The following is a 24,138-nucleotide window of genomic DNA, read 5'->3' as shown; positions in this document are numbered from 1 at the left end:
CACAGCAGGATAACAACAGGTCTGTTTTCTCAGCAGAGCTGTGATGCTGCTCCCACAGGCATGCAGCAAATTTGCTGTGGGATTTGTTTTTCCCGGAGGACCTTGCTTAGGTCAGCTAATTAATTGCCCACAGTGCCCAGAGGGAGCTAACAGCTGATAGGGAGAGATAAGGAAACAGAAAACTATTGAGGAAAAAAAGAAAAAAAACCAACAAAACAACCAAGCATCTAAAAGCCTGTAAAAGTGGTCAAGCAGTGGGCTTGTAAAGCTTACTCTCCCTCCTCCCTGAGTTAGTTTTCCAAAGCCAAGGCATGTTTAGTCTCAGCACTGATAGCCTTTTCATTTCTGGACAAAGCACACACTGTGCTCAGCAGCGCTGCCTCATCCCCCAGGGCACAGCAGATAGCTTCCCCCTGAGGTCACACGTGCAGCCAGTTAAAAATAAAGCTCCAAGGTGCTTTTAAATAGCTCTGCTCGAATGGGGAGGGAGGAATCTGGGTATGGAGGAACAGGGAAAAAAAAAAAAAAAAAAAAAAAAAAGAGAAAATGGCAGAAGTCCCAGTCAGGAAAAGGAATCCAACACCAAGACTTTTACTCCTTAATGGTTCACACTTACTGTACTTATTTCAGTGTATTTAGGTTGGGCTGGTTTACACTGAGGCAAAGCTGGAGATGCACAAGAGTTGTGATTACTCAGATCAGCTGCCTGTATGCATTAACTGATTTGTAAAGTCCCTGACAATCAATTTTGTTGAAGATTTAGGTGCAAGTAGCAGTAGCTACACTATGATATCAGGTAAAAGGCAAAGCAATGCTGTCTGGGCAGGAAGGGTTTCCTCCCTGCTTTAAGCTTGCTCAGAGCTGTAGCAAAGCAAAGCTGGAGCCCTGGATTCCTCTACGGTATATACACATCCAGAGAAAAAAGGCACAAATTGCAGCAAACAAGTCCTCTTTAGGCCTCTGAGCAGAATCACAGTTATCATGTTTGCATCTGGGAAGAGTTTAACTGCTTGGGATGAGTTACCACAAAAAAGGCCAGCAGTAAGCCTGAAAGCACAGCTAAAATTGCTTCTATTAATGTCAAAGGCATGCTGTGAAAAAGTGTTCTGTGCAAGATAAATAACACCAGTGAATGAAGTTACCCTGTCTTAGTTACAGAGAGCCAGGAAACAGTGATTGCTTTATTTTTACAAATAGCTATACTTTTATTAGTTTTGATTATCCTGTAAGACACCATGCTACTTTTAGAAGAGCACATCCTTGTTCCTCACAGCTCACTCACAGGGGCCTTTGAGAAATGTACAGCATGTGATAAATGTACAGCTTCCTTATAACCTGACCTTGATATCTGCAACCATCTCTATGGTGAGGAGGAGCCATTAAAAATTCACTCACTCTGAGCAACATTCTTGGTGTTACATCTATTTCTGTTAATAGCTCTAAATTAATATCTCTGCGTATTTTCCTAACAAAAGGAGCACTGTACAAGCATTGGGTATTTTGTTCTTGCAAAAAGAATGTTTCACTTTGTGTTCTTTCCCATGGGCAGCTTGTCAAGGCAAATACAGCTCTGGAAAATGTCCACAGTCCAATCAGATGGGAAGATTTTAGGTATTGTCTTCACAGCTTTCTTTTGATGCAGGGCAAGAATAGCCATCCTGCTCACACACAGCCAGTCACTGAGACTCTTCCTGTCCCAAGAATGAGTCAAACAAGGGCTTACTTCACAGCAGGGGGAGAACTGGGGTTTGTTCATTGCCTGAGGTGGTACCCAAAAGGTGACAAGTGTTCTTTGTGTGTGGTGTTTCTGCCTCTAAGACTTTGGGACTTTCTATGTTGGCAGGCCCACCATACATGATGTTGTTTTTATGGACTGAGACAAATCCTCAAGGGACAAAATCCCTTCAGTTCTGAGTTGGGTGCCTTAGGAAAGGTAGAAGAGAAAAGGGAAGCTTTTCTGCAGAACTTCTTGCTGAGCCATCACTGAATAGCAAAACACCAAACATTATTTGTAGCTGTGACAATTTATCTTGATGAATTCATTAGAAACACCTAGAGTGCTTTTTATCTCCTTTCCATCCATATCCTCATAGGCACTCTACCTGTGCTGCTTCATAGGACACAGCTGGAACATCTCAGAATATTAATGAAATAAAAAGAAAGATACTCCCTGTTACATTCCCTGCTTAGCACACAGTCTAATAAGTAGCAGGGTCCCCACCAAATATTTGGATTAATTTGGATACATGCAAAGGCTTGTTTGAAGTTGTAATGAGATATTAGATACTCCCAGTGCCAGAGCAGTCAGAAACCATTTAGGAAGCAGTGCTGAGACACTGTACTCCTCTTTCCTATCTGAATATAGGCTTTGCAAAAGTAAATATTCTCTCTGCTATCTACTATGTGCTGTGCTTTCCAAAGAGCAGTGTGAGTGTCAAACACAACTAACTCAACTGGAATTTTTGGGAAAACAGCCTCTCTGGGAGGAGGGGTCCCAGAGGGAAACAGCACCTACTCTGCTCTTCCCAGGGCACCAGCCAGACTTGTGCTGACACAGCTTTCCTGAAGTACAGAAATGTACTGGGCCTGTGCCCCACACTCCTGCTTCTCCAGCACCATGGCAAGTGGAGAATTAACCTCTTTTTAATTACTGAAGCACACATTTAAATTTTAAATGCTTAAGTTTTGAAATAACATTAAAAGTGACAAAAAAATCCCCAACTTTGGTCACTCCAACATCATGCAAAAAAGAAAATCTCCTCTGGTCATACTTTCCTCTAATCTGAATTTCTGCTGAATCTTTCAGGGGTTGGCTCTTGGAATTGCTGCTGCCTGTGAAAGGGGGTGAGCCACAAAGCACACTGAGAATGGGAGAAGCCACGAGATGAAAGTGAGCAATGGGTTCCTGTAATTGTAAAAGAGCTCACAGTCCTCACAATTCAATGCACTTTGTACATTTTATTCAAGTCCTCTAAAAATTCCAGTTCACTGCCACTGCTCACCACACACTCCCAAATCACTGGTCCTCTTCCCAGTCACAGAGCTCCCATGAGAAGAACTTTTCTCAGCTCATCTCTTGGAGATTGCTGAGGGAAACAATCACAGGGATATCAGCTGCAGGTGCCTGCACTCTTCCAATATTCTCCTGCACCCTCCTGAGAGTATCTCTTCTCCCTCACAGTCTTTCTCTATTATTGAGGTCCTTTCCCCATAGACATCACCAATTTGATAGGGAATGAAAAAGCAAGGAATTCTCCTTACTCCTCCTTGTACAAAACAAAATAAATGATTACATTTTCCTGTTATTTTAGCAGAAATTACCTTGCCATTGCAAAAAGCTGAATTTATCTATCTATCTTCTATTAACCATGGATTTATTTTCACCTATTAAAATGATGCTCCTGACTAAATATAGCATGGCACCTTGTGTGCCACTAGCCTTAAAAATACTAACTGCACTATTTCCTCTAAGGCTGACAGGTCTCTTCCCAGTAATACCCAGGACAAAGCCTGCACTGTTGTCAAGCATGGATCTTTATTGTATTTGAAAGTGAGTGGTATTGTTTCAGAAATTGGCCACCTTGACCACACTGGCAACTGAAATGCTAGGTTGTGCTCAGAATAAAGAAGTGTTTCCTGCTTTCACCTTCAGACTGCTTCTCAAACATGAACCCTCCACAGAGCACTTAAAAATAATAAACATACATGGCCCTCCTAAAAAGGGTGATAGAAGAGTGAAATGGAGATGGGAGAAACTTGACCTGCTCATGGCACAGCTGCAGATTATGGAAGACCTCTAAGAAAGAGTTTAGCAGTTATGCCTGGGAAAACATATTCTTTGCAACATCTAACCTCAATGGATGAGACTTCTGCCCCCTTCCTACACACCCTTCCATCATATTTCTTGATTTGACTGTGACATCAGCTCTCTAAATGACTGTGATAGGCATCTCCTTGCATAAAACAGGGTAAAAAAAGGCATGTGGATGTGGCACTTGCTGATACCATCTAATGCTTTCAGCACCTCACTCAGACTCCTATTTCATCGCACAGAACTGGCTCCACGAGACACTACCAAAAATAAATGTGACAAGGACTCTTCAGCATACCTTTATTAAATAATATTAAAAGAATGTTTCAGCTCTCCACAAATTCTTTTCCTGGGTAATTTTGATAATCTTTGTAAAATCAGGCACAGGCAGTTGAACTGCCAGTGCAAAGTCTCAAGTTGTCCCTTGCTCCTCTCCCAGGCCCTCCTTGGGAGGTGACTACAAAGCAAATTGAGGCTCATAATATTCTAAATGCTTAAGGGTTTTGTATCACTTGCTTGCTGCATTCTTTTTCTAAAACTTTCCCTCTCTACTGTAAAAACAGAGGGTGCAATTCTGATCCCTTCCATCTCAAAAAGTGTATTTGAGTATTGGGAAAGGTAAAGAGGAGGGCACTAATGCTGATCAAAGACATGATATGGCTTTTGTAAGAGGAATAACCAATTTACTTTTTGGCATGGAAAGCTTGAAGGGATGCTAGAGGTCCACAGAAGTCCTGGAGAGGGTTGACAAGGACTGGTGCTTCAACATAAATTCCAGGCAACCCTCTGGGCTGGGATTATTTGGAGGTTGGAGTACTGTGTTAAAGTGTCTTGAATGCTTCTCTGATTCTTAAGCTACCCTTAGCAGCTCCTAAGACTCCCTATTGTGCACAGGATGCCTGATTCACTTACAGCCAGAGCTGATATTGCAGGGAGACAGCAGGCAAGGGAGAAGGTCCCTTCTACACTAAACTATGGCTAAAACTTGCCATGATCTGCCTTTGCTGGGCTGTAACCCTGTCTGGAGACCTGGGGATAAGGAAATTGGGAATAGCACAGCCTCAGCTGGAGCTGATGGGTCAAATTTGAGCTGCTGACCCTTTGCAGAAGATGCCATTTGGGCTATACAACATCTCTGTGAAGGTTTGGGGCATGATGATGTTGTAAACAAGCTGTGGGGAGAGTTTCTTTCTTACTGCACCTGAACAGCTGTGGTCTTGCTTAAATGTTGGTTATAGCAAGTATCCCATCAATAATCTACCTGTGGCTCCCAAGTCAAACAAAGATACCTTCTATTGCACTGCACAAGGCATTTCTAACCTACAGAGATACATTCAGCACCACTGACTCCATCTTGCTGTGCCCATATTGATTCTGAAGTAAAGCCCAGTGCTTCCAAAGCCAGACCAAGGATTCAGAGGATATTACTCTATATTACCTTGTGCCTGTTTCCTTCATGACAATATCAAGGCTTATGTTTTGCCTGATTGATTCCAGCTGATAGTTCTGACATGCTGCACAAGAAATTGGAGGCTTTAGACTGTGAGGATGACCAAGCAGACCCCAGCATGAAGTAGGAACTGACTAGGGTTTTTTTTTTTTACAGTGGAAATTATACATTACAGCAGCAAACACTGAAAGATGCAGTGGGCACAATATGCAGTCCCTGCACAAGCTGGACACTCAGAGAGCTTTGAACCAGCCAAATAACTTGGAGGTTAAAGATTGAAATAATTGTGCTAAACTGGGGGGAAGAAGGCCCAATAGCATCACTAACAAAATGCACCTACAGTAAATAAAATACCACAAAATCACTAAATGCTCATCTTTGCCCAGAAATTCAAAGCCAGCTTGGTGATGAAAAGTGTCTATCTCCTTAAGGTTCCTCTTTTAATCTGTCTGGAACAATAAGGACTTCTTTCTATTTATCTGAGTCTGAATAAAGGTACTTATTTTTAGAGAGCTATCAGCCAGGCCTTAGACAAACCTGTGCTTCCCAGGAAGTACAGGGAAAAAATTTCCTCTGCTGGCCCTTAGTTTAAGAACATGGTGACTCCCATGAACTCCAAGATGGCAAGATTGAGTGCTTTTAAGCAAATATATTTTTTTTCTAGCATAAAGGTAGTGCTTTGATTTAAGACAACAGAGAACAATGCACAGTAGGCCACCTTCTGAACAAAAACCTGCATGAAAAAGAGTCAGGTAAACTTTCATGAGTTCATATATCAGAAAAAGGAATCTAGGCATCCCTGCTTGCACTGGAGGTGTGAAACAAAATGCCTTTTCACTCAGAGAGAAACAGAGAACACGCACACACACACCAAAAAAAAAAAAAAAAGAAAAAAAAGAAAAAAAAGAAACAGAACTGAACTCTGCTTGAAAACAGAGTGAAAATAAATCGGCAGTGAATGGATTAGCTTCAGATCAGACTGCCTGGAGCAGCCTGATCTGGAACAGCAGAGCACTCAGGGCTTGTGTTTTTTAAATTAGTTTTAATAAATAGAATCAATAGCTCAGATTATGAAGAAGAACAAAAGCACAGATCAAATTGATCAAGGCTGTAGCTTATCATTATAAGCCAAGGGGTGTCTTCTCTTGTCTGAATGTGATAAGATGGCAAAAGAATCCACTTGCAGCTTTTCAGTATCTCTCCCAGCACAGCTGTACACAGAGCTGGATACTGAAAACACTCCAGGTTATCCAAACATAAACACAGACTCCCTTTCCTTTTCCCCAGAAGAAAAAAAAAAAACCCTCCAAAATAATAAATAAAACCCCAAAATAAGAATTATTTTTCCCTGAAGATCTAAGTAGGAATTTACAGGGAGAACAGAACAAAATAGATAAGCAAGCACCAAGCATCCTGCATTATATATGGGATTTAATGCTCAGGTGAAGAGATTCTTGGTCAGGTCACTGGAAAAATCTATTTCCAAGGAGTAGGTTAGGAAAAGGTGTTGGAGAACACAGAAGTTCTCTCTGACCCCAGTGCTCAGCCAAGGGTTATCCACTGGAGGGGAGCAAGGGAGGTGGATTAACTTCAATCAGGCTTTGGGCAATGGGAGGGGATAGGTGCACACAGGAACTTTGTTTTCCCCTTCATCCTTTTATTGTTTGCTTTGTTGGATTCTTTTTTCCAAAGGGATTTTGCTCCCAGGAAGCTGCAGTGTCTTACTAATGGGAGGACCTGGTCACTGAGGAGCTCCCCTTTCATCACAGGGGTTTTATCCTGGCACCTGATCACCCTTTCATCACAGGGGTTTTATCCTGGCACCTGATCACCCTTTCATCACAGGGGTTTTATCCTGGCACCTGATCACACTTTCATCACAGGGGTTTTATCCTGGCACCTGATCACCCTTTCCTCACAGGAGTTTCATCCTGAACACCCCAAGAACCTGCTCTGAGGAATAAGTGCCACACAGAAAATCAAAGCACTTAAACAACCCCAGCCCCCTTTTTTCTTCCCCTCCAATGAAACTTTTTGTTTAATTTAAGCAAAGTACAAACTACCAGTCCTGAATTTATTTTATCAAATGTAGTAAAACTGAAGAGGTTTTTGGCACACTATGGTGAGAACAATGCAAGGTGCTGATAACCTCTGCTAGCTCCCATTCACCCTCAGGTTGAAAAGCTGGCATCAGTTATGTGGGCTTTGTGCTCATGAATAGCACATAAGAATATTTTTTCATTGTTGTGGTTGAATTATAGATAAACAGCAGAAGTGGAATAGTAATCTTGTAATAATGGAATATATGACAGATGTACTACTGAAAGTCATTCACATGCTCCAGTGGTGAGCGTGGTTCAAAGCCTATCTGGAATAGACTTCCTTCTTTCTAATAAATATTCAGAGACTTTATAGCCTTCAAGGACATAATATTGAACATCTGACAGAAAATTCAGTGTAAATCCATGAACATTTTTTATTATGTTTTGATTGGAAGTAGATTCCTTAATGTTTATAGCATGCAGTGCCTTTGCCAGAAGACACAGAACTTTCCTGGGCAAAGTACCCAGTGGTTAACTTCAAGTCCAACAAAATAAACAAAATACCAATTATGATTCAAGCACAGGGTAATTTATTTTCTATTCAGTGAGGAAGAATTGATTTTCCCAGCAGTGTCACTTACACTGTAATGATTATTGCACATAAGACAACTTAAGAAAATGATGGAAAAAACAAATTAGATGGGCTGCAGATCATTGGCTTATCTTGACTGCTCACCTTGAAGAGAGAGTTAGGGAAACACAAGATACAGTACTGGATGTCAGGGTGCTTGAAGCCCCTGCTCTCCTTCTACCTCCTTGATGTCTCATATTAAAATTAAAAAAAAAACAACAAAAAAAACCCCAAAAAACCAACATTTCCAGCAGGGATGAAACAGCACATTTTGCCAGTCTGAGGGCATCTGCTAAATTAAAAACAATGATAACTTGCTGTGACAGAAGGTAATTAAAGGGTATAAGTTGTATAAGAACTTGGCTATTTCTAATGCTCTTATTTTATTCTAAACATCCATTCATGAGTCACATGAGAAAAACATTGCCACAGCTCCTTGGCTTCTGTTAGCTGACACTTCAGTGCTGATGATGACCAAGTGCTAAAGCAATGCAGCAAAAAGACTGAGCCCAATATTACAACACAGTCCAAGGGAAATCAATAGGAATTCTTCCACTGATTTTTCAATATGTATTGGACAGATAATTTATTGCATGCAGAAACCTGAATAATGGGAACAGAGGTTAACCAATCAGTGGTGCAGTGATAATCTCTTCACGCTGAGATGGAATTGTCCCAATCAGAGTTTCTAACAAAAAAAATGAGCTGGCCTCACATTCTTCTCTGGCGACATCCACAATCAGCCAACGTTCTGTACATTAAGTGCTGCACATCTTATCTAGCTGATAGAATTTGCTGCAAGAGGCTTGGTTAACCATGTTTGGTTTAGCTTAAGGGCAAGAAAAAATGACAGTCAGCATCAACCACTGAACCTGAAATGTCCCGCGAAGCTTCACACTTACCCTTCCAGAATCATTTAGATGTTCCCTCAGATTTATTTCAAAGGTCTGCAACATTACTCTAATTACAGCTTCCTTGCAGAATCTCCTATCCTTTTCCTCTGTTTTACATGGAAAAAAGTCTTTTAAGTTTCAAAGACTAGTTGGCCTTGCAAAAAAAAAAAGTGAGAATGCATGGATTTTGTAGCTGATTACTTTGTCAAGAAAATGTGCTGCTAATTTAAACCCCTTGACCTGCTGGGTTAGATTCAGTGCTTGTTATTTCAGCCCTTTTGATTATTTCACCTCAATAGTCAACTATTTTTTTTTCTTTTTGTGTGACATTCATATCTATTCTTGCAAATGGATTGTTCAAAGAGTAGGTATGATTGCATCCATTCTGTCTCACTTTCTCAGCTTAAGAAATGCCTCTGGCAATGAGAAAATGAACATTTGCTCTGAGTTTGACAGTTGTAAAGGATGTTTATTTCCCACGGCTTTGTTTACAAGGCTGCATTGTTTAAGAGAATATTCTCTGCTGCTTTTGGACTCCAGCACCTTCCCCAGCTCTGTTGCCCTTCTCTGGAGTCTCTCCACCCCCTCAATATCTCCCTGTAGTGAGGGGCCCAGAACTGGACACAGCACTTCAGGCGTGGCCTCACCAGTGCTGAGTACAGGGGGACAATCCCTGCCCTGGTCCTGCTGGCCACACCATGGCTGATCCAGGCCAGAATGCCACTGGCCCTCTTGGCCACCTGGGCACACCCTGGCTCATGTTCAGTGCTGCCAGCCAGCACCCCCAGGTCCTTTTCTGCTGGGCAGCTTTCCAGCCACTCTGCCTGCAGTCTTTAGCACTTCATGGGGTTGTTGTGGTCTAAGAGCAGGACCAGCACCTGGTTTTGCTGAACCTCACACTGTTGTCTCAGCCCATCTATCCTGCCTGTACAGATCCCTCTGCAGAGCTCCCTGCCCTCCAGCAGATCAACTCCCACCCAGCTTGGGGGCATCTGTGATCGAGGGTGCCCTTGATACCCTCATCCAGATCATCCACAAAGATATTGAGCAGGACTGGCCCCAGTACTGAGCCCTGGGGGACACCACTAGGCACCTTGGGTGTGGCACTGTTCACCACCATGCCCTGGGTCCAGCCATCCAGCCAGTTCTTACCCAGCCAAAAGTGCACCTGTCCAAGCTGTGGGCTGCCAGCTTTTCCAGAAGAATGCTGTGGGAGACAACATTAAGGACTGTGCTGGAGTCCAGGCAGTCTATATCCACAGGCTTTCCACGGGGGATGAGGGTCACCTGGTCACAAACAGGCTGGTCAGACAGGACAAGCCTGTCCCAAAGCCCTGCTGATGGGGCCTGGTTCCTCAGTTATCCTGCATGTGCTCTCACTGTGAGCACTTGTGATCACACTCAAGGTGATCTGCTCCAGAACCTTCCCCAGCACCAAGATCAGGCTGACAGGCCTGTAGTTTCCTGGATGCTCCTTCCAGCTCTTCTTGTGGATGGATGTGACAATGTCCAACCTCCAGGTGCCTGGGACTTCCCTGGTTAAGCAGGACTGATGGTAAATGAGGGAGAGTGGCTTGGTGAGCCCTTCCACCAGCTCCCTTGGTGCCTTTGGGTGAATCACATCTGGTGCCACAGACTTGAGAGTTTTCAGCTGGCCCAGAACATCACTAATTGCTTCCTCCTGGATTACAGGGGGTCTATTTTCTTTCCACCCCAGTTGGGGCGGCTGGTTACCCTGAAGCAAACTGGTCTTACTGTCAAAGAGGCAAAAAAGAAATTAAGCATCACAGCCTCTTCTTCATCCTATACAGCAAGCATTGAAAATATAGGAAGCCACAACTGAAATATTTTCTGCCTGTGCTTATGCTTTTTGATTTTCCTATCTCCTTCCCTCAAGGGTAATCTTCCAAGGCACACACAGATGTTTCAGGTGATTATCCTTTATCTGGCAGAAGTAGCCTCTCAGTGAGTATTGCTATTTCAGCATGGAGATGGCAGGGAATGATTAGTGATTGGTTTGACACTGTTTTCTTTCTGGGCAGTATTTTCCATCATCACTTCTTCAATAAGATCAGCAAGGGCAAAGACAATTCAGATGACCATGCAAGCTAGGCATAGCTTGGAAAGCCTGCTCCTAGGTAGGCTGGCAGATGAAATATGGGCAGAAGCTTCTATCAGGCAGCTCCTGAGGTTGGAAAAAGACCTTCCACTAGGGAGGAACTCAAAGCCATGGAAACTCCTACACTGATGCTGCACTTGATGTTGAAGGTGAAATTTAGACCTCCACATGGTCTGGGTGCACCTTTTTCCTTCTTTGGGCCATTTTTAGAAAAGCAGTTGGCATCTTATTGAAGCTCAAGGCTTCTGGGACTTTTGGCCTTCTAGGATTGAAAGCCATCCTGAATCACTCGAGCTCAGACTGACAAAACCCTGAGTGTTGCTATGCAACATAGGCTGAAGCCCAGAGCTGTTCACAGAAGCAGGGTACCAGCATGTGGTGTTTTATGGAAATCTCTAAACTCCTTTACACAATGGACATTGTAGAGATGTACTCTAGCTGGCAAGTCAGGCTAATAAAAATAGCAGTCTGCCACCCCACCAGATCAGAGGTTAACAAGCTTTCTGTGGAATGCAGAAAATCCTCAAGGAGACGCAAGCAGCAACTTCTGACCTGCCTCATTGCCTGTTTCAGCTGATAACCACCTCAGCCTGGAGGACACTCAAGAGATGAATCCACACCTAGAACCAAGGCCGGCTCCTGGCAGCCTCACACCCAAGGAGAAAAAAAGGCAAAGCCTTTCAAAGCCTTGAACAAAGACCCAGTCTCCCTGATTCCCAGCGTCGCCAGAGCATCTCTTCCAGACAGCGTCCACGCCTCTCAACAGACAAACAAAATGGCAAAGCCTGAGCTTTGTCTTGAAGCTACACACTGTCCCCACCAGCCCAGGACATCAGCACATGCAAGGAAATGGGAATCAATCCACTCCTCAGTGGGAACTTCATGGAAACCGCTGGCTCCTTGTCCAGCCTGTATAGTGCCCTGTTAGGCACAGGATGGACATGCTCTGATTTCTAGGGTAAAGTGTTCAAAAACCAACGTGATTTCTGGGGTGTGGGCCCAGGCAGTGTGCTCAGCCACACTGACATAACGCAGCAATAAAATGTGGAGAAATGAAGGAAGTCAAATAAATATTGTTTGTTATATGAATACTGTAACCATATATTAAAAAATTCCTGTTCATGCATTTATGAAGCTCTTTAGCTAAGGAGAAATATACAGAGAGCAATTAAACTCATAAAAGGGTGAGAACCTTCCAATTAGTGCTCCATAGGCAGCCCTACTGACCATAACGGAGCCAACCGTTGGCCATAATTGAAATACTCACAAAATCTCCACCTCAGCTCTCTTTAAATTACTGGCTGTAACACTGCTGTGAAGTGCTGCTCTTCTAATACAGTGACAGAAAGTGATACAAGAAAAGTACAGGAAGGAAGAAAGCGGAAAAGGTGATGATGCAAATGTACCAAGTCAATAAAAATGCATTTGAGGGAAAAGGCCCTGAAACTTTACACCTCGATATAAAAAAATAGCAGAGTTATAACTTTCTCTGCTGGGAAACAGTTATTAGGGAAAAAAAAAGCAAATATGCAAGAGATATTTTTTTTTTTTTTTTTGCTCTTTGGAAAAGGGAAACATTTTGCCAAAGGAGAACAGTTTGGTGAATTAGGTGAGGCTAAGCCACGGGGTTAAACCCTGTGCTCTTGGGAGATTGCTTGTGTCTTTCAACCCATAGCTTTGCTGTTACTGTAATGGATAAAATTTCGTTTACATACTTACCAGGAATGTTGTGAAATCTGTTAAGATAGAAAACTTTGTGAGCCCTAAGCCAGTTTTATCAGTTCCACGTGGCCTATTAAAACAATTAAAACCTCCCCTAATAATTTAAAACAAATGCAAACTTCAAAAAATTATTTCATTTGCGTGTTCAATGCCCATTTTATTTTTCCTCACAGTGGTTTCCTGCCTCCTGCAATAGCACAAAGTCCTGAATCTGCAAATCAGTGCAGACAGGTACTTCTGCACCTGCGACTTGTCCCACCGGGAAGCAGCAGAGCAGCCCGGGCAAGCAATTAGGATGTGTATGAACGCCTGTGGAATCAGACCCTGGATTTTCTTGTAGGATATTCCCTCACAGGGGCCACTAATGCTGATTTCAAAGGACTGGAGAATGAGGTCTGGCCTTCATCTGCCATGGCAACAATATACTGTAGATAGGAAATTGCAGCTCGTGGGATTCGGATGCAGCGAGCATTTCCCCAAACCAGTAATTCCACCTAGAAAGTTGTTCTGCCAAGGCAGTTCTTGGTCTGCTGTCATCTCCCAGCACAACCTGTGCTGCTTTTTATGACTCTTCACTTGCCAAAAATGAAAAGCAAAAATTTTCATAGCAGTGCTGTTGGCCAAAGAAAACTTTGGGGACAAGAGAAGTTTTGTAGCATCTACCCACTGTCTTTCCATGGGTTCATAGCCCCTCTACTTATACCTTCCTTGCTCAGAAATTTATGTGTGCCTACAAATATTCTTGCTGAGGCACTGGACTTCAAGGAAGGACTCTTCAGAATTGATTGCCTCCCAGCAGTTATCAAGAAGCAAAAAGTGGATTTGGTTGTTGGTGTTCTTTTTTTTAAACTGTGGAGATTGCAGAGGAAGCAGCACAGGTGGTGCTTGCACTGCAGGAGACAGATGTGCCTTCTTACCTCAGTGAATGTCTGTGGCTCTCACAGGCATGAATGTTTCCCACAGAATAGGATACCCTTTTACAAAGGATCTGGCCCTCAAAAATGCCTGTTGGGCTACTAAAGGCCATTAGCCTAGTGTGTTTATACCATGTGATGGTGGAAAAAAGAAATCAAAGCTTACCCTGAAGGTAAGCCCTGAAATCCAAACCTCTCAAAGCCAAGTGTAGGCAGGGCTGATACACCAGAGATTATTTCTAAGCACAAGACTTAACACAGAATATGAAACCATTAAAAGGCTTTCAAAGGTGTGTCCAAAAGAATATAATTATACATTATAATTCTTAGCCTGCCTCCTTTTTAGTGATCAAAACCAACCTCAAATAACCACAAATCACTTCTTCCCGTCCCATGCTCCTGGTTTGGGGAAAAAGGGACAGGCAGAGGGTCCCTCCAACCATGATGACTCTCTCATCTCAGCCTGGGCCATTTTAGGAGTTACAGCTATAGGTCCACGCTGGTATTTTCCAGTCTCATCCCCTTTGCCCAGGGCCAAACTGGCATGGGAAGAAGTTAAACAGAGACTCCCTGTGCACATACACAGGTGTGTAGGCACAATTCTTGGGGAAGGATCTAGTTTTGGGGTGGGAGGGAGGGAAGATGTCTTTATAAGTATCCCATGGTATCCCAAAATTTTGGAACGTAAATATATGACACCAGAAAAATCTCCGCTTTCCTTTCCAATCTTTACACAGTCCATCCAGTTCTTCATTGCATATTACTATTTCCAATTAAAAAAAATCTTCTGATCTTCATTTGAAAGTATATTCCCTCCTTGCTCCACTCTCAAACAAAAGATGAATGAAACACTAAAAACTTGGAATTTTTCCCCGCTGCATGTTTATGCACAGAGTGTTTTTGGAAAATCACTGAAGATTCACAGATTCTGGACTAATAAATATTTACAAATAAATTCCAATTAACTGGCTGTGTTTGGACAAGGATTCATATCAGAAAGTACATCCTCATGTATGTGGATATGGAGAAACTTGATGTCAATAGGACCATTCTCAGAATCATGCTCCATAGGCATTCACACACCAGAATTTCCAGGCAAACATGTTAAAATGCTGACCAGTAACAGCATTATTGAATAGATAAGAGAGTAAGCAGAGCTGAAAGCTTCAGCCTGCAGCTCACCCAGTGGGTATATGCTTAAAATTGAGGCTGTTCTATCTACAGGAAGATCTGAGTGTGTTACCTTTAAGGATACAGCATTATTTAGTTAGTCCAGGCAAGGAGGGAGGCTCAGCAAGCTCAATATACTTATGAGAAGCAAGGATTTGTTCAGCTGAGTTGGGTTGGAGGCTGTTTTCATTTCACTCAGACACGTATCTCCCTCTGCATATAATAACAGTCTGTAGGTTCTCCTCTAGCTACCCAGGAGCAAATGATTGTAGGTGGCTTGATAAGGTAGTGGGAGATAAAAAGCATCCCTACCTTCCAGGCTGAGCTCCTGAAAGACCTAAGGATGGTTGGAGGAAAACATTGAGCAAAAGTAAACAAACCACAAGCTTTTCTGACCCTAGACCCTCAAGATCAAAGAAATTACACCTGAGTAAAAGGCAGAAATCAGGCTCCTTATTATAGTGTATGTGAGAAAATTAGAAGAAATAATTTTCTATACTCTTATATGAAATCCATGCTTGGTCTGACCTATAATTTGAAATGAGTTTCATTTTAATGAATTAAATTTCACTGCTAATAAGAGCAGCCCAATCAAACCACGGGCAAAGTGTGTGAAATAATTTACAGATTTTGTCTGAAAAGGTCAAGGTCTTAAACAAAGAAAAGTTGCTTTTCCTACCAGAGTGCTTGCCCCTCACTGTGTAAAACTAATGGACTGCTATGAAAAATAATACCTGTCTTTTGTGCCTAAACTGTCTTGTTTACTGGACACACACACAGAGAGACACACACACACTCATTCCCAATCAGCTGCTGCCAAAATGAACAACACATGGCTGAGAGAGTTCCCCATTGCCAGATGGTGAAAATGAATTGAGTTCTTTCCACTGAAGTTAATGAAGCTATGACAATTTAAATTAACTGTGAGCCTACCCCAATTATCTGTTAACTTGCCTGCACAAGGACTTGGGAAAGTTAAGCAGAACTAACTAAACTAAACTGCCAGCAAGAGAGGAGACAGTGAGGCATGTTGAACTCTGCACAGGTTTCCTTGGCTCCTCAGTTGGATGTCTCACAGGTTTGCTTATTTTTCTTGGGCAGATAACTCTGCTTGCCTCTGCAGGACCCCCTCCTGCACACACACACTGCTGGCAGTTCGAGCAGCTCTCCCTTTGGGATGTATAGTCTTACTTATAATCCTCCTCTGGGCAGCTCTTTTCCTGTTTTTGTGGCATTCCTCATCCCCTCTGTCCCGTCACCCTTGTTAAACTCTCACACAAGCAGTGTTTCCAGTGACATGCCAGCCTGATGAGACCCCTCAGCACCTGCAAAGAAAACCCTGGAGCTGCACAGCAGACTTGCTTCTGCTGGCTTATCAGGTGACACATTTTATGTGTGACACTCTTCCAGAGAAATGTGATTTGCAGCTTTTAAAGGCACGTCCCTCTGGGGATGTCTTCTCCAGAAATTATCTCAGGAATTTATCTGGGATTATCAAGTATTTGAGAAGCTTTTTTTTTTAATTTTATTTTTTTATTTAAGTGGCATGGCCTGGGATATTGAGGGAGGTAAAAAGCTTTACTCTTCAAGACTGCAATGCTGATTTGAACCTGCTAAGAGTCTGACCTAGAAAATTAATAACTCAAATTCCCAAGATGCTAAACCTGACGGAGGAGCTGAAAGCACAACTGCATGGACAAATACAAGGATAACAGATGAACTGGCCTGGCTTGGTAGCTCTTAGAGTACAGCAGCTTGTACCCTGCTGGGTCAGAGCATCAGTGGCACCCACACACATACCCCTGTCTGCATCCCTGTCTTCATAAATACCCTCAGCTCCCTAGGTGAGGGATGGGAAGGCAGCTCAATGAAGCTGGGACTGATCCACATAAGCCCTTAAATGCCACTCAAACTCGTGAAAGCATTTCCCTAGAGCTCTGACTGTGCTCTGCTCTCCCAGCTGGCAGCAGTCATCTCTGAGTGATGCTCAATAGGATTCCCTGTGCCAAAGTGTCCCTGCATGGGATGAGAGATGGAGTTAATACATTGTAGTATTAGGCATGAGAAGGCAACAAAGTCTGAAATACAGTGTTTTACTTCTGCAGAGTGAAAACTGATGAGTTGTGAGAAACTGTCGTAAGGGGAGTAAATGAAGCCAGGAAATCATCCATACTGCTGAAGTGTTTAGCCTAACACACCATTCAGAGCAAAGGAAATTAACTGCTGCATGACACCAGCGAATTCATGACTCCTCAAATCTGCTTAATGATTCGTGTTCTTGCAGGAGAAACAAAAGACAGACCTCCCTCCTACTTTGCAATGTCCCCTAGGCTAACCAGCTTCCCCATTTTTACCACATTTTAGTTTAAAACTACTAATTTCAGACCTTAACAGGGCTTTTTTTTTCCTGCTGTGCCTCAACACTAACATTGGTATTTACCAGATCCCATCTCATGAATAACATTACTGTCAAACTCTCCTGGGTTTTTAACTATATTAATAACTTGAATGGGGAGACACACAAGATGAAGACACCATATTTGAGACAAGAAAATGTAACTCCCACAAATGACTACTTTAATCTTCCAAACCCTTTAGAAAAACATTCATTATTATCTCATTCACTAGGCACGTTTTGATTCTTTGTAGGAACTGAACCAGAACATATCTAAAATGTCTAACAGAGAGCCTTCATTTCAGCTCATCAGCCCAGGAGCCCATTTTGCCTGGTTTCAGATGTGTGTGTGTGTGTGTGTGTGTGTGTGTGTGTGTGTGTGTGTGTGTGTAACAGAGACTGCTGGAAAATCCAGAATTTATACACTGAGAGAATCCCTCTGTAGCTGACCCCAGGGAAGGGCATCAGCTTGGTACCCTCCCAATGCTGCATGCAAACAAAATCAAGTCTTGGCTTTCACTGTTTCCCTGCAAAAAGCTCAGTGATTTAGCAAGTCATTAAATTTTAAGCGAATGCACTTTCATTTCAAAGATATATTTTATATATACATACATGTATATATACATATATATAGACAGCTCTGCATCTCCAGACTTGGCCATACCTCTCTCATCCATGCATCAGGCTGCAGACCCTCTAAGTAAGGTGAGAGCCATGTGCAAGTATTTATTTATAGCATCAGGAGTAAGCCAGCAGAGTACTGCACTGCAAAGCAGCTTCCATTGTGTGCAGTATAATTCCTTGTGTTCAAAAGCTCCTGAAGGTTTAGAAATTGAATGTTTCTGTAAACATATATATATACATATATATATATACATATATATATATATATATATCTTTGGTCATTTATACCAGCCAAGGATGTGTCCTGCAGAGTTTATTATCCTTTTGTGTAATTTTCTTCTGTTTCTTTCTCTTCCTCTCTTATGATCTGCCTATTTCTTGTTATCCTCCCAGTTAAAATGTCAAATACAGAATCCAGCCAAAGCATTGGACCACTGCACTGATATAGACAGCAATCTTACAGCAACTCTGCTGCTTTCTGTTTCAAAGTAGGAACTGATCCTAAATTCAGGAAGAGAAGAATGTAACCCTAACAGATGCAAAGCTGGTTTTAATTAAAAACTAAAATAATTAAAAAGGCTTTAGTCAGCACGTAACACGTTCTCAATATGCTCTGCTGTGAAAACATTCTCATCTCATTCCTGAAAAAATGTGGATTTATTGATTGACTGTATGATTAACCACCACAAGACAGAGAGTTCAAAGCTTCATGGATTCCAATTTCCTTAGTTTACTTCATCCTCTCTTTGCCTTTCTTGGGCTGAGGTCAGTCCATCAGTATAAACACCCAAGCCAGAAGTGTAGCTGTTTGCAGGTTTCAGTGTAATTTCAGCTCTAAGTGTGAAAGAATAGAGAAACATCCTAATTGCAGCTGTCAATAACAGTGTTGCAGCTACAATTCACATCATTTGCAGCTTCTGAGGCTGGCAAGCACATCTGACTCACTCAGTACACAACACAGGACTTGCTATTTCTAGGCAGCTGATGTTTTAGGGCTCAGACATCTACTCAGCCTTGACTTGATAGTCTAAAGTAAATATCCTTGAGCAATTGTAAAAAAACACCTATGCAGCGAGCAAGTAAAAAACCCTGCTGTTTATAGTTGGCAGATGCTTGGGAGAAAACACTCTATATAACATAGCTCTAAACTGCTCTGACAATGGCTGAACTGCCTCCTAGAATCATGGAATCATTATGGCTGGAAAAGAACTCCCAGATAATTGAGTCCAGCCATGAAGCCAGCACCACCTCGTTCTCCACTCAGCCGTGTCCCCAAGTGCCACATCCACAACACTTACAGGGATGGTGATTCCACCACTTCCCTGGGCAGCCTATTCCAATGCCTGATGACCCTTTCTGGGAAGGAATTTTTCCTAATATTGAACCTAAACTGCTCCTGGCACAGCTTGAGGCCATTTCCTGTTTTCCTGTTACTTGGTACTATCTAAATGTTTCTGCTTAAAGTAGTTTGTTAAATCTTAAGAAGGATTCCCTTCTGTTATTTTTGTTTGCATTACAAAGCAAGACCTCTAATGAATAAATGAAATCCTAGTGAATACTGATGATGGATTACAAAACTTGACACTGGATTTTAAGGCTGGGATAGATCTTCAAAGAGCAAACTGCCTGCAGTTGCTGCTGAGTCACTCCCTGCTCTCCTCCCCCGAGGCAAATAATTGTTAATACTTGACACAGGTGAGCCTACATTTCCCATCTGAACTGCTGGTCTCTGGTTTCTAATGGATTGACTCCAAAGTTGTAAGTCAGAGCCATCTCTCAGGCATTTTGGCATGTATAAAAAAAATACCAAAAATTCTTCTATCCAGGCAAAGATTATAAAGCAAAGCAGCTAATAACCACAGCCTCCCCTGTAAATACTCAGAACATGCCAGCTGCAGAATGCTTGGAAATCTGCAAAAGGCAACGGACAAACCAAGCTGTAATTATCCTCCCATGAGATTTTGGCCTGTAAGTGAAAAAGTAGATGTGGCAGAAATTAGAGTGAGGGAAGCATGTGTATTCTGCTCCCTGCTCTGTTTCCATGAGGTAAGTACAGAATGGAATCACTCCCCCTGAGAGGCTGCCAGCCTTCCCTCTGCATCACCCTTGCTGCAGCAGGTGCTAATCCAGGCAGGAACAAACCCCTGCTTCCTGCACCACACTGCAGAGCTCACATTTCCCTTGGAGCCTAAGCTCTCTCTGTAGGGAAGCCAACCACAAAGAAACCCCTCCTGGCAGCTCATGGTCAGGACCAACACTCAAATGCTAAAAAATACTAACAATTAAAAAATTCAGCAATGGCAAAGAGAAAACTGATAGGGAGGGCCCTGTTCTTACCTTTATCATGAGTTTTCCTACCAAGTGTCTGAGCTGGCTGCCACATGCCAGTGTCCCAACTCCAGACACAGCTGTAGGGAAATAAAAACACGCAGCAAAGGGAGAAGTGCTTGAGGCTGATCAGGCTCCTGCTCCCACTCTAAAGCATTCACCAGCATGCTATTCAACACTTTAAAGGCACTGGGGAAGGACTCTAAGATAACTTAGGAAAGCTATCAAGATCTCATAAGGGAAGGTGAAGAGCTGTAAGTGTACTGAAGCGAACCCCTCTCCTTTATATTAATAAAATAAAAACAGGCTGCATCCAGACTCCTAGAATGAGCTCTTAAGTGAAGAAAGTACCTTGCAGGAGCTGTACATAGCAAGAAGCCTGTGCTTGTGTCCTGTACAGGGTTCTTAGACACCATGGCCTTCTGTACTTAAGCTGGTAGATGGATCAAAAAACTCGTTTCACTCATTAAGACTTTTGGAGAAAACATAAAGCAACATTTTCCTGCTACCAGGAGTGTGCCTGCAGTGTCATTTGGAGCAGTAAAACCTATTTTATCACCTGAATCACCCCACTGGGCACTCAGTGGAGAGATGCAGAGGAAAGCACTTTTCTAGAGTTCCCCTTTGATCCTGAAGGAAAAATCTGAGATTTATTTGTCACTTGATAGCTCTTCAGCTAATGTATCTGCCTTTGGTAATGCTAAGGTTTGGTATATTCAAAGCTACTCCAGGCAGTTTTCAAATTTTTAAGGCATGCTGAAATCAGTCCCAGGGCTCTACTAATGGAATGGGACCTGAATTGCTTCCTGAGAAACCAAAATCTGGTTTATTTTGAGAAAGTGAGAAGAGAATCAAGTTGAGAGATTCTAAATCCAGTATTTACACAGCGCTGGCAGAAGAAAGGATTTGTTTGCTGTCTTCAGTCACACTAATGTTGTATTCTGCCTGTTTCAGAGAATACCACTCGTGCTAAGAACCCACAAATTAGCATCCTCAACAAACTCTTGAGAAGTTAACAAGGAGAAAACAAATCCCATTTTACTAACAGGTGCTTTTCACTGATACTCTACTTCTTTGCAGAAATAATTAAAAAATGCTCTTGCTTAATCCCTAGAAGGCAGACCTTAGCTGTGTAATCTAAAGAAACAATCAAAGCAAAATTAAACAAAATTAGCTGTACATGCCTGGAGCACAGCGCGCTCAGGATTTAGATGACCTAAATCACAGATGGATTAGTTTTTCCTCTAGTTGTGAGAATGATTTAAACTTTTACTGACCTTTTGTGGTTAATTCAGACATTTCTCTCAAGTTTTCACTACAGTCTTAGTCAGTGAGCATAACAGCCCCTCCTTCTGAAGAAAACAAAACTTCTACCCGAGGAAAACTGTGGCATAATAACCATGGTGTGTAAAACTGGGATGGGGGTGTATTTTTCTTACTAGTGACACATCATTCTTCATTGTATCCTCCCTTCAAACTTGCCCCTCCACTTATTTACCAAAGGCTTTATCCAGGACTACTCCTTTTGGTCTTGCTTTAGGCTGTAACCATGCCAGATGTCTGTGGGGGTGTTGGCAAAGGGTGATATTTGCCTTCAAACTAATAAAATGAAAACAATCACTTGTAGTTAGATACTTGCCATTGCGCAAGCTGTTCTCTTGCCTGTGCTACTGACACAGAAAACAGCTGCCACACGTTATTTTTTCGTTGCTCATGTTACTTTTATGGGAAATAATGAGAAGCTTTAAGATAGACAAAACCCCTCCTCTATCTTCACATTGTTCACTCTCTCCAACCACAGCCATGCCGCTCCTGTGGTGGGGGAGGATCCCTCTCTGAATGTTTATCAGAGTCCTTTCTGCAATGCCTTTGAGATTTCAAAGGGAAAACATTAAGTTGCTTCTTGGCAAACAAGCACAAACCTTTGGAAAGCTCCTGCAGTACAAACAAACACTCATCATCGACTTGTTTGGGGCAGACAAGTTGCTCTGCACGTTCCGACAACGCTAAAGCAAAGCTGTAAAGAAAGCTTAGACTTTATGCTTCAAATTACTGTCACAGCACCAAGGATGCTTGTTTCAAATTTAGCCTGCACTTTGTATTATAACCTGCAAAATCCTTTCTTAACAGAGATCCTACAATGAGCAGGATCAGAGAAATGGAGAGGAGTTTCAAGGTGTGATTGAGTGAGCATCAGAGGAAGGGCTGTGCTCGGCAAAAAGCCGGCGTGGAGTCTCCCAGGTGGCTCCCTGCAAACCTGACCTTATCTTGCCAAGCAGCAGCTCCTTTGGAGAGCCAGCCACAAGGCTGCTGCTCCCAGCCACAGGGCTGCTGCTCCCAACCTCTCCCTCTCCCTACTTACAGCTCGGTGGTGTTGGCAGGGATGTCCCGGGGAACCTGGACCACCTGGCTCTCCTGGCAGATGAAGACCCTGCCCAGGCAGCAGCAGGCAGGATGCTGGCATCCCAGGCAGCCCTCCAGGAGCAGCAGCAGCAGCAGACAGGAGAGGGCTGGAGACATCTCTGCCTTCACATCTGTGCCCGTCCCTTTATCGGAAAAGGAGGAACGCAGAGACCTCCCAGGCCAGCTCCCGGGATGGAAGATCCGCCCCAAAAGCTGGGACAAACCATGTGGCTCTTAGGGGATGACTTCTCAGCAAGTTTCCCTTCCTGACCCCAGATTCCTTATGGCGTTGGAGCGGGGATAGAGATGAGAAATGCTGATTTTTCATGACACGAGTATTTTGTGTTTCAAGTGGTGTTGAAATCAGGAGACCCAGCTGTACTAATCAGGGCTCTTCTAACATGCTGGGGAAAGGTTCTTCCTTCTCAGCTACACTATTTTTCATGTCTTGCTTGGTGAGACCAAGGGACAGCAAAGCATTTTCACTTTCTACAGCCCAGACCCTTTTTGTCCCTGAAGGAGAAGCACTCTATTTATGGCACTATTTATGCTGCCATTCATAGATCCAAGGACCTCTGCTTTTGGATTTCTCCTAGGCAAAAGTAAGGTGGTATTATTTTATATAGTCTACTTCATGGGGTAAGGGCTCTATAGACCTGGAGCCAGAGCTAAATAACGCCTTTTTTTCCACAACTGTGTTTATTTTTCATGCAGTTGCTGATTCATCTCCTTTATTCCTTTGGCATCTTTATTGGAATCCAAAGAGAAGAAAACTTCACAATCCAAATTGTCCCTGTGGACTGGTAAACTAATTTCATCATCTAGAACAGAAATCCTAGAAATATTGCCAGACGACTATTTGTGGCACAACAGGAAGAAAACAGCCTTAAGAATATCATCAGAAGGCTTGGATGTTGAATCTTGTCTTTGAGTCCCTATTTATTTTTTTTTTTTACTTTTTTGACTGAGCTAAATTATCTCACTACAAATATTAATCCTTGAGGAAGGGGCCCTGTGAACTCTTTGCTGCCACTGAGTCAAGCTGCACCATGGCCATGGCCTGGAACCAGAGCTTCTCTACAAGACACCTGAAATGAGAATTTTGACATAAAGATTTTTTGGTGGTGGGTTTTTTTTTTTTAATTTGTTTTTTTGAGTGTTTGTTTGTTTTTCTTTTAATCTGTAAATAGCTGTTTCAGACAGGCAGAGCTTATAAATCATGTGCATTTTAAATAAGTGAGGGAGCCATGGGTGATTCTGTTGAACCTGACTCACATTTAATCCTTCCCATTGCTTGGAAGGATTTCCTAGTCTTGTTAATAGCTGCTGTTAGCTTGTTTGTCATAGTTTTTTAAATTGTTGGTTTTTTTCTTGTCTTTCATAATCAAAAAGCAGTAACAAATGTAATGGGACAAAAGACAACATCTTTTCTCTGAACTGTGTGACCAAAAATTTCTATCATTCTCACTTTTAAAACAATATAGATGTTTCTTAAGGGAACTAATCAAGATTTTAAAAAATAATTACAATAATTCTTAAACTTTAGACTTACCCCAGTTTTACCAAATATTTGGTTTTTTCCCCTCAGTCACTTAAGCCTACTCAAGATGAGAATTTAGATTCACATGGAAAAAAA

The 24,138-nt window shown here is 42.5% G+C and overlaps 1 protein-coding gene across 1 annotated transcript in view; it reads right to left on the bottom strand.

Annotated features, from left to right (window-relative positions):
• Positions 1 to 22,659, bottom strand: part of FSHR (follicle stimulating hormone receptor) — a 78,861-nt gene extending 56,202 nt beyond the window's left edge. Inside the window, exon 1 of the mRNA XM_009093679.4 lies at positions 22,462 to 22,659. Within this exon, the coding sequence (XP_009091927.2) occupies positions 22,462 to 22,619 (158 nt within the window). The 5' untranslated portion in view covers positions 22,620 to 22,659. The remainder of the gene's footprint in view (positions 1 to 22,461) is intronic.
• Positions 22,660 to 24,138: the final 1,479 nt, after the last annotated feature.

This window comes from Serinus canaria, chromosome 3, assembly GCF_022539315.1.
Source record: "Serinus canaria isolate serCan28SL12 chromosome 3, serCan2020, whole genome shotgun sequence".
Taxonomy (NCBI): Eukaryota; Metazoa; Chordata; class Aves; order Passeriformes; family Fringillidae; genus Serinus; species Serinus canaria.
Note: the sequence above shows the minus strand (reverse complement) of the source record. Positions and strands in the feature narration are given on the sequence as shown.